Genomic DNA, 12,347 nt, shown 5'->3' on the forward strand with positions numbered 1-12,347 from the left:
TACACGCATGGAGAATTAGGTTACAATGGTTACATTCATGGGGAATCAGGTTACAATGGTTACATGCATGGGAAAATCAGGTTACAATGGTTACATACATGGGGGAATCAGGTTACAATGGTTACATACATGGGGAATCAGGTTACAATGGTTACATGCATGGGAAAATCTGGTTACAATGGTTACATACATTGGGAATCAGGTTACAATGGTTACATGCATGGGGAATCTGGTTACAAAGGTTACATGCATGGAGAATTAGGTTACAATGGTTACATGCATGGAGAATTAGGTTACAAGGGTTACATACATGGGGAATCTGGTTACAATGGTTACATACATGGGGAATCAGGTTACAATGGTTACACGCATGGGGAATCTGGTTACAATGGTTACACGCATGGAGAATTAGGTTACAATGGTTACATACATGGGGATTCTGGTTACAATGGTTACACGCATGGAGAATTAGGTTACAATGGTTACATACATGGGGAATCAGGTTACAATGGTTACTTGCATGGGAAAATCAGGTTACAATGGTTACATACATGGGGGAATCAGGTTACAATGGTTACATACATGGGGAATCAGGTTACAATGGTTACATGCATGGGAAAATCAGGTTACAATGGTTACATACATAGGAGAATCAGGTTACAATGGTTACATACATGGAGACTTAGGTTACAATGGTTACATACATGGAGAATCAGGTTACAATGGTTACACGCATGGAGAATTAGGTTACAATGGTTACATACATGGAGAATCAGGTTACAATGGTTACACGCATGGAGAATTAGGTTACAGAGGTTACATACATGGGGAATCGGGTTACAATGGTTACATGCATGGGAAAATCAGGTTACATTATGGTTACATACATGGGAAAATCAGGTTACAATGGTTACACGCATGGAAAATCAGGTTACAATGGTTACATGCATGGAGAAATAGGTTACAATGGTTACACGCTTGGAGAATTAGGTTACAATGGTTACATACATGGGGAATCAGGTTACAATGGTTACATGCATGGGGAATCTGGTTACAATGGTTACATGCATAGGGAATCTGGTTACAATGGTTACACGCATGGAGAATTAGGTTACAATGGTTACACGCATGGAGAATTAGGTTACAATGGTTACATGCATGGGGGAATCAGGTTACAATGGTTACATACATGGGGAATCTGGTTACAATGGTTACACGCATGGAGAATTAGGTTACAAGGGTTACATACATGGGGAATCTGGTTACAATGGTTACATACATGGGGAATCAGGTTACAATGGTTACACGCATGGGGAATCTGGTTACAATGGTTACACGCATGGAGAATTAGGTTACAATGGTTACATACATGGGGATTCTGGTTACAATGGTTACACGCATGGAGAATTAGGTTACAATGGTTACATGCATGGGGAATCTGGTTACAATGGTTACACGCATGGAAAATTAGGTTACAATGGTTACATACATGGGGAATCAGGTTACAATGGTTACATGCATGGGAAAATCAGGTTACAATGGTTACATACATGGGGGAATCAGGTTACAATGGTTACATACATGGGGAATCAGGTTACAATGGTTACATACATGGGGAATCAGGTTACAATGGTCACATGCATGGGAAAATCAGGTTACAATGGTCACATGCATGGGAAAATCAGGTTACAATGGTTACATGCATGGAGAATTAGGTTACAATGGTTACATACATGGGGAATCAGGTTACAATGGTCACATGCATGGAGAATTAGGTTACAATGGTTACACGCTTGGAGAATTAGGTTACAATGGTTACATACATGGGGAATCAGGTTACAATGGTTACATGCATGGGGAATCTGGTTACAATGGTTACACGCATGGAGAATGATGTCGTCTGTGTTGCCCAAAGACACATTTGGTTTTTAAGACAAAAAGGTTTGATGAATGCATCTCTATAAAATTTTACTAGAATGTTCAATACCACAAAGAGAAAGTTTGGATTGATTTTGGGGTTTGTGGTACCAAAGGTTAAGAAATAAGAGACCAAAAAGGGGACCAAAAACAAGCATTTATATTGTAGTTTCAAGGAACCACAACTTGTGTGTTAGTGTATGGATCTCTCTGAAATTGTAACACAAGGTTCTATATCACAATTGGAAGACTGGGTATGAGTTTGTCTCAACATACTATGAATGGACTTTTCAAGGTCATAACTTAAAAGTCTGTTGTTGTCCCGACACATTTATACTTTATGATAAATCTGTTTGAAAATGTCTGGATATGCATGTACAAGTATCTAAACTGACTTGGTGTCTTCTGTGAGTAAAATAAATTTATTTTTTTCTGCAACAGACCTCAGAGACTACTATAACACAGTAGTTTCAGGACCCAGTAGTTTCAGGACCAACTTAGTCAAGGTCATTAAACTCCACTACAAGCAGGACTTTGTTAATGTTCACGTCAAGATCAATTACTTTAATATAACATTCAGCCTGGGATTATTCTTTTAAATAATTGTTTTATCTGAATTCACGAATTTTAAGTGATTATGATGGTGTGTTTTTTTTGTAAACGGACAAAGTCACAGGACAAAAATTCACAGGACATGCAATCACTAATTTGGTAGGACAAAAAGTCACAAATAATTTATTGACAATTGTTTAAATATAAAAGACAAATATCTTGAAATATTTACTTTTTAATACATATATTCATATTAAAGTTTAGGAAATGTGTCATTATACTTGAAAAGTCAAGACTTATTTAATTTCAATCATGCTAAAGATATATTTCTTGGCACCATGATACCATTTAATTTATTATTTAGTGACAAACTACTTTAACATTTTGTTTTTTTAAACAATTATTTGATCATCTGTTATATTTTTTTGATAAATTTGTTTACAAAGTTGGTAAATATATAATAGTTCAAGAAAAATACAAAAATATTTTTGTAGAAATAATCAGTTATTATTCAAAGAAAATAATCAGAAAAAATGATTTGTGACTTTTAGTCTGTGAGATTTTGTCCTGTGACTTACTGTCCTACATTTTTTTTCTCTGTGTGTTGACAATGACAATCCAAAAAAATAAAATAATATGCTGGTTGTTAATCTTGAACAGTAAAAAAAAATACAAACAACATCTTCTACTCTTTATTTTAGTTTAACTTTATTATATTATGCTATTCCATTTTTAAAACTTGCCTCAAATTTAATGAATCAATAAACATCTTCCCCAATGTAATATTAACTTTATCATGTGTTTACAACTCACAATCCAAACTCTGTTTATTACATATAATTTAAACTCTGGGTATAACTTACAATCTTAATCCTGTTAATTACTTTTAATTCAAACTCAGATTAATACCTAATTTATAAATGTTAACATCTTGCGTATTGTCTATTCTAGAGACATATTACATATGCATTATATGTCTCTGTTATTTCATATTTCATATTTGCATGGCATATATCTATATAATTATTTGTTTCAATTGGAAAGTTGTAAATTTCTTCAACATGTTTAAAGGTAAAGAAAGAAGACATGTTTGAAAAATAAATATAATATCAGAATTCTTGAATTATAAATAAAAGTGTGTGACGGTGTATTCATGTATATATATTGACAAATAACTTAGTATTTAAATAAACCCTAAAAAAAAAGGTTAGACCTAAAATGTAAAACCCTGCCCTTTATATATTGAAAATTTAACATACATGTAAAATGTGTAACTAGCAAAATGTCAGATTTAGAATCTGTCAACTTAAGACATTATAATGAAATTTAAAATTTGTATATATCAGAACTATAAACATGATACACACAAGTCATGTAAAATTCAACAAGAATAAACAGATTGTTGAAGAAGTGGTTGATAAGATAATCTATGTCTTTGTCTACCTGTCATAGAACTTTATTTTTATGTCTTTATTATTATTTATTAATTTTTGGGCTTGATTTTCTAAAATAAACGAATAAAAATATAGTTTACATAAAGTTCCCACCAAATGAAAATGAAAATTTAATTGTTTTAATATCATGGAACAGAGATTATAATGTATTATATATGTCTGGTTAAAATAATGAAGGTAAATAAGACTGCATTGAATCATTTCATAGCATTATGAATGCGATCTCCTTTAAGAATGTAGGAAAGAAGAAAGTCACAGGAATATTTTTTTAACTTGTTAGAATAAACCTTAAACTATACAAATCCTTAAATAAACTGGGACTTAAACATGATGGGACTTGAAAATCTTTTGGTGGTATTTGGTGCTTACAAAATAGCAAAGTACTTGTCTTTGGTGCACCGGAAACAAAAGTTTTAAAACTTATGACCACAAATCAGTGTTTTAGAAGCACAGTGTGCATATATATGACATATTTGAAAACATATAGAAAGATCTGAGTGTCCAAATAAAAATAAGGCAGATCAAGGAGGGCCCGCCCTTCCCTTTTGTGAGAGAAAAAAATGGTTGATTATATAGGGAATCACTGTAGCATGACTGGAGCGGGGTCCCCTTAGGTCAGTCAGGGGCCCCCCTTTTTGAAAAATTCTGAATCCCCTGCTGGTGTCATTGTTCAAATTGCTCACTTGGTAAAGTTGAAGATGAGCTTCATTTCTAGTTACAATGTACTCTTTATAATATTCATAGGGAAGATGTTTGTCAATACATTTCTCACAATTGTTATAATTTAAAAAAATTAAATAAATCTTATAAATTTTTATGGCTCAGCCTCTAGATGCATGATCTTGACCCAAGAAAAATTTATTTCTGTTATATTTGTGACTGTTTTGAATTAATAAGGAGATCAGGCATGAATATTGACACTAAGTCAAGAAAATGATTTGAGAATGCATGCATATAATCAGAGACATATAATACATAATGTATTATATGTCTCTGATATAATGTAATTTTATTCTTTTATTCACAATATATATGTGGTTTTTGGCTCTGATTCTTACCAATGCTGATAAAATTACTAAATATATATTTACAAGTGACTATTATTGTTGTAAATCAATTGTATCTGATTTTATGCCACTAATTGGCCATGCAATATTATACAATTACTGTCTTTTGGTGAGGTAAATGTGTGGTTTTATTGACTTTTGAAAAACTGATATTCACTGAGGCCAACGGCCGAAGTGAATATCAGTTTTTCAAAAGTCAATAAAACCACACATTTACCGAGACAAAAGACAGTAAATGTTTTATTCCATATTCCGAGAGAAATTAATGTAATGGAAATATTTACCAAAACCAATTGTACATCAAACTTTTTTTACCGACAAAATTATACACGTAAAAGCACGCGAGGTTTTGCGCAGTGAATATCCTTTTTCCGCAGGTGAATATGCTTATTTATTCAAAATCCCATTCATATAGAAAAACCTACTTATATTTTATCAATATGGAATAATCTATTTTATTCTATTCAATGAAGTCTAATATACGTCCTTGTTCTATTCTATTATGTGATGTAAGAAAAGATGAGCATATAAAACGTACCATAAATAAAGTTTGGTATTAACAGATATTATGACTTAGCAATTAAATGACTTTTTAAACAGCACATTTCACATGACTGATGACCCTGACGACTTTGAGCAAATTGCAAATTATCATGTGCAATCAACCATATCAGACACATATACACACTGATCATATCCAATAAAGAATTGAATAATTAATGGTCATGATGGTAATTCTTGACTTGGTGTCTTCCTCGAATGCCAACATTTTATATTTTACCTATTCCTTGAATGCCAACAAAAATATTTCGATGGATGTTTTTATAATAACAATAGGTGTTTTTATAAGTATTTAACTGTAAAAATAATTAGTGAACTTGGTGAAATTGCCACATTTTAAGAAAAGAAAAAAAGCAAAAAGGGTTTGAATTATTATGAATTTAAAGAAAGAAAGAAAATGAAAACATATTTTTTATTATTATTTATTAAAAAAAAATTGGGGGAATGAAAAGGTTTATTAACGAATATTTTAATTGAACAATGAACTAAACTTTAAAAATCATCAAAAATAATATAATTAATAACTTCCATTCTGGCACTCTACAAAGTTTGGAGAAAATCCATAAAATAGGGTAACAAGAATTTAGCCTAAAGAGGCATGATATGTATTTGTTGTAAGTGGCTTTGAACTAGCTATCAGTAACTGCAAGTTTTCTCAGAGGCTGAACTAATGTGTCTTTTTGTTGTTTGGATATACAAGTACCTGACCAGGTCCATTGGGTAGTACTTTCTATTTGCATCCATCTGATGAGATAAGACGTTTTCAACTGAATTTTATAGTTAGTTCGACTAATTGGTGCGAGCTTTGCTCATTCTTGAAGACTGAGCTATGGTTGTTAATTTTTGTGTTATTTGGTCTCTTGTGGAGAGTTGTCTCAATGTCGGAACAAAGCACTGTGTCAACAACATATTTGGCTAAAACATAATCAGCAAAAGCTTCTATTTTCTTCTCTATTGGCAAATCTTTATTAAATATTCAGCAAATTTTGGTGCAAATGATATCCCTAAAAAACAGTAATTAGCGCAAACGACTGCTGCCGTCTAAACACTGATAAGGGCTCCTTAGTGCACTAACGACTATACATTGCCACTAAGGACTAAAAGGAGTGCTGTTGTGTGTATTCTTTTTACATATTATGTTAGAGATTGTTATTTAACAATGTTTAATGCATAAATTTCAAATTTTATAGAAAAATAATCATAAATAGACAAGAAATTCAACATGATTTTTCTTTGATATGCCGAAAATCAATGAACTGTTTGACACGTACCCCAAATGACATAACAACTGATTAAACAATCATAATCTTTTTTATTTTAAGTAATAAACAATTTTATCGAAAAAGATTTATACAATTAAATGTGTTGTTCTTATTAAAAATGATGAAAAAAACAATAATTTAGTTTTTGTTTTACTTCTTTCCTGTCAGTCATTTGTCACAGGTGCACGACTGTGATGTGCGCCAACTAACTGACTAATAAGTTAGAGCGTGGTCAGCTTGTTATGTAAGAGATACGTAGACATAAAAAATAGATATATTGATAAGTGTTTGTTTTCATTTTGATTTCCACAAAGTTGCGTGTATGTACAAATGGTTTCACTAAAAATTGCAATTGAATTCAGAAAAAAAATCATTTGGCGTCCTTGGGGTTTATCAGAATCACTAGTTTTTGACCAGTTTGATATCAGGATTGAGTTCAATATTGTAGCAGCTACGTAGCTGCTACAATATTGAACTGAACCCTGTTTACAAAGGCTTCATACAATACTTATTTGTTTGTATATGTTAGACATTTTTTTCTTCTTCTAAAAGTATAAAAGAAGTTGAAAAAATCATTTCCCCATTTTTTAGTCAGATTAAGTTTCATTTTCAAATATATAAAAGAGACAAATTATTTTTTTGTAAATGTTCCACAGTTTTTAGTACAGTATTACGAAAAAAATTCAGTATGTGTTAATTTAGAGCTAAAAATATAATTTTGACAGAGAAAGAGAATGCTTGCCTTCGTATGAATGCCTTAAAAATATGCCTTTACTACATGATGTGTAAATACTTTTTTTGTAATACAATATGATTTTATTATATTATTATTTGAATATATTAACCTAAATATATCACATGAAAAAAATGAAAAAGCCGACAGAAATATTCTCAACTACAACTTCTTTAAATCTTTTTTTCTTCTTACATTGCTTAATGTCTTAATATATTAAAATAAATTTTGAAAAGTGCACCACAAGAAACAAGCGAAAGTGTTTCAGCTCCATTGCAGTCTATTCAAACTCATGTCCATCGTCGCCTGTTATCACATTAAAGCACACTTGCAAGTAAAAATAAATTGTATAGAGATACGGGTACAAAACACATTAAAGCTAATGTGTGCTAACCAATGTCTAAATAATGTTGAATATTTCGTTTATTTATGATTATTTTTCTATAAAATTTGTAATTTATGCATTAAATATTAATTTTTACCATAATATGAAAAAAAATACATGTAACAGCACCCCATTTAGTCCTTAGTGCACTTAGGATGCGTCTGAACACTGCTAAGGAGTCCTTAGTCCTTGGTGCACTAAGGACTCCTAAGCAGTGTTTAGACACACCCATCATGCTAGTAGTCAGTCTCAGTTATATGACAATAAAAAATATTATAAAATTTTGCTGTAATAATTAATAAATCAATTATGAAAATATGCCATGTATGCGTAATAAATATATGTTGAATATATTTATTCAATAGAGAAATAATGAATTGCCTAAATTTTATTAAAAATAAGTCCTAAAAATATTATCTCAAACATTTGTTAAACAACATTGAATGCAGATCAGTCTCTCTAAGCATGCTAAATATAAACAATTTTGATTTTGGAAAATTAATTTTAGAAACACCTTTTCAATAGAAAAAGACAGGCATTGTGAAAGTTTGTATTATCATATGAAGATGACATTCATTTAATCTTCAGGTGTCAAAAAGTACATGTAAAAAATAACATTTATATGAATTGATAGAATTATAGATTAAACACTCTGTTTCAAATGTCTCTGGTTCAACTGATTTTTTTATTTCAATTTTTTGTATTTTTTTTTTATCATAATCACAGTAATTAAATTTGACAAACACATATATTTTACCTGAGACACTTTACCTGTATCAAAGTTATGTAATTTTAACACTTCAATGCAGACATGAATTCCCTTTATCCTTGAATACCTTGTGTATTAATTAGCAACAGGGGGTAAAATGATGGACACATAGAGCCATCCTGGTGGACATAGTTTTATGGCCACCAATAAAAAGATAGTCACAAGTAGTGTAACCATTGTAATCTGACTTCCCATGTATGTAACAGATTGTAACCATTGTATCCTGATTTTACATGTATGTAACCATTGTAACCTAATTCCCCATGTATGTAACCATTATAACCTAATTCTCCATGTATGTAACCATTGTAACCTAATTCTCCATGTATGTAACCATTGTAACCTAATTCTTCATGTATGTAACCATTGTAACCTGACTTTCCCATGCATGTAACCATTGTAACCTGATTCCCCATGCATGTAACCAATGTAACCTGACTTTCTCATGCATGTTACCATTGTAACCTGATTCTCCATGCATGTAACCATTGTAACCTGATTCTCCATGCATGTAACCATTTGTAACCCGCTGATTCTCCATGTCTGTAACCATTGTAACCTAATTCTCCATGTATGTAACCATTGTAACCTGATTCTCCATGTATGTAACCATTGTAACCTAATTCTCCATGTATGTAACCATTGTAACCTGATTCTCCATGCATGTAACCATTGTGACCTAATTCTCCATGCATGTAACCATTGTAACCTGATTCCCCATGTATGTAACCATTGTAACCCGACTTCCCATGCATGTAACCATTGTAACCTGATTCCCCATGTATGTAACCATTGTAACCCGACTTCCCATGTATGTAACCATTGTAACCCGACTTTCCATGCATGTAACCATTGTAACCAGATACCCCATGCATGTAACCATTGTAACCAAACTTTCCCATGCATGTAATCATTGTAACCAGATTCTCCGTACATGTTACCAGATTCCCCATTTTGTAACCTGATTTCCCATTTATGTAACCATTTTGTAACCAGATTCCCCATGCATGTAACCATTGTAACCAGATACCCCATATATGTAACCATTGTAACCAGATTCCCCATGCATGTAACCATTGTAACCAAATTCCCCCTGATTCTCCATGAATGTAACCAACCTGATTCGTCATGCAAGGGTTGCCCGGGTCATGCAAGGGTTGCCCGGGTTGCCATGGTAACAGAAATTGCATGTGTGTAACCAGTGTAACCAATGTAACCATTAGGTGAAGGAAAGTTACAAATAAACTGGAGAAGTTGTGAATAATCAATGATAGTTTGTATGGGTGTAACCAATGTAACCAATGTAACCATTATGTGAATGGGGGTTACAAAACAAGATACCTATATTCAGGTGCACATTTTGTGCCTTATATGCAACATAACCCCCCTCCCCCAACATTTTATAACACATTTAATGCTAAATGTATCAACAAGAGGTCGTCTGACAATTGGCAATAAAAGGCCTTTCACACCCTCATCAGGAAATTCTTTGCAAGACCTGGACACTATACTACAACACCAATTTATATTAGCTAAAAGCCTAGTAAAGGAAAACAAACATTTTAAAATAATATCATTTTTTTTAATTTCTTTAACAATCAATACCGAGACGTCTGCATAAAAAATATCTTTAGAGAAAATAAATATTGACCGATAAAAACCATCATATCTCAAGAAAAGTGGGGGTGGGGTGCCATGTCTTTCATTATAATGAGAGCTTATAAATGACAACTAAACTCACCCTCATATCATTTATAATTGTCTGAAAAAACATTCCTAGAGCACTACAATCTTTATCCATGCCTCCCTCCATTTGCTGTTGACTCATTGTGGACATATTCCTTTTGTTACATATAATATTCCTGTATTTGAATATTGAAAATAAAGCACTTCCGATCACAACAAGGCAAATCGATAGTGAAAGTGAATAAAATCTAATCCGAAATGAAATAAATACACACAATAACAGGCCCTAAGTAATCCATATGGAAAATGGAATCGCCATTCCAATGGACAAATCGAAATATATACAATTAATCCTGTTTTAGGGTAGTTTTTCAGTCATTGTTGTCCTCAAACATAAGCGTGTTAACCGAACGGATATCATTTCCGCTCTGATGGCAATTTATGACTGTGATCACGTGACAACACAATCCGAAGGCTATTGGTTTAAAAGATTGGCAGTAAAAAAAAATAAAAAATGTCATCTTTTACTTTTCTTATTCTGGTCGAATATGAAAACGTCGATTGTTTGACAAACAAAGTACCTGTTAATTGAAGATGTCTTCAGTGACGTTCGCGCTCGGGTCGTGATAATGGAGGCGAATTCGAACTTATATCATATGTAGATCCAAGGATTTGTCTATGCCGATCTAAGGATACAAATCCTTGGTAGATCTAGATGTTCCATGGACAAAATATATTCCTGAGTCAAATTGTTATTTAAGATCATTTAAGGCTTTGTAAAAAAAAAAACATCAACATCATCCAGCAAACTTTTTTTCTAAGTTTTTGGCCATGAATCATGATTTAATCTCATTATACACATATGAGGGGGGGGGGGGGGGTCACATATATGACATGAGCCTCAGCCTATTTTGGTAGTTTTTGCAATTTTTCACTAAAGTTTTTGAACTCTCGGATAAATTTAAAATGTAAGGCAAAAAAAATAACTTTTTAATACTCGGTACATTATGTCTTTGGTAGCACTGGACAAGTGGTATATATCTCGATCAAAGAATAAAGTTTCAAGTGTGACCATCTATTAAAAAAAAAGAGTTTAGGACTGAAGTTAATTTTTACAGAGTATAACGTATACTTCATTTGATTTTGATGAATTCAAGTGTCCAAATATCGGCAGATCTCCTTTATCTGAATAACAATTTATAAATGTTATCGTCATTCTTTTAATAAGAATTCCCCGAGAAAATGTCCAGTGGCGGATACAAGAATTTTCATTAAGTGGGGGCCCACTGACTGACCTACGAGGGGCCCGCTCCAGTCACGCTTCAGTGATTCGCTATATAAGCAACCAATTTTTCCCCTGCCCCCCTAAATCCGCCTCTGATGTCAGTCATATATCGGTCTGCCCTCCCCCTATATTAGTTTTAAAAGTATGTATAAAAAAATATAAAGACAAGTCTTATATATCAAAAACGACACTAGATCTTTAAAGTGATGAGATCTTCACCAGTTAACTTACCAGGACATAGTACATAATTATGATCTTCTCCACACAGTAAGGGCATCGGGACTTTATATTTATGGATCTCCTCCAGGTACCATGCATTATATTGATCATTTCGATACCAGCATATTTTATATACTTCACCATAAATTAGTTCAATTGAAAATACTTGCCTATTTTAAAGACAAGTCTATACCGTGTATCATTTCTTATACCTATACCAACCCAATGCAATAACATCAATCTTTAAAGACCCAAATATTGCAAAAAACATATCCTACCTCCATGACAAATATGTTGTTGTCCCCGCAGATAAAGCCACAAACAACATCGTTTTTGTGTGTTAATCTCCTTACATGAATTGCTTGAAAAATAAATTAGGTGTTGGCAACTCACTTGGAAACTCAAAATATACCCTAACGACACTTACCAAAGAGGAAATCCTGGATAATCAGTGATC

At 32.5% G+C, this 12,347-nt stretch overlaps 1 protein-coding gene across 6 annotated transcripts in view; it reads right to left on the reverse strand.

Annotated features, from left to right (window-relative positions):
• Positions 1-10,819, reverse strand: part of LOC134721747 (protein MTSS 2-like) — a 64,258-nt gene extending 53,439 nt beyond the window's left edge. For all 6 annotated transcript variants that reach the window (XM_063584940.1, XM_063584937.1, XM_063584941.1 and 3 more), the window contains exon 1: positions 10,442-10,819. In XM_063584940.1, the coding sequence (XP_063441010.1) occupies positions 10,442-10,537 (96 nt within the window). In that variant the 5' untranslated portion in view covers positions 10,538-10,819. The remainder of the gene's footprint in view (positions 1-10,441) is intronic.
• Between the last annotated feature and the right edge of the window lie 1,528 nt (positions 10,820-12,347).

This window comes from Mytilus trossulus, chromosome 6, assembly GCF_036588685.1.
Source record: "Mytilus trossulus isolate FHL-02 chromosome 6, PNRI_Mtr1.1.1.hap1, whole genome shotgun sequence".
NCBI lineage: Eukaryota > Metazoa > Mollusca > Bivalvia > Mytilida > Mytilidae > Mytilus > Mytilus trossulus.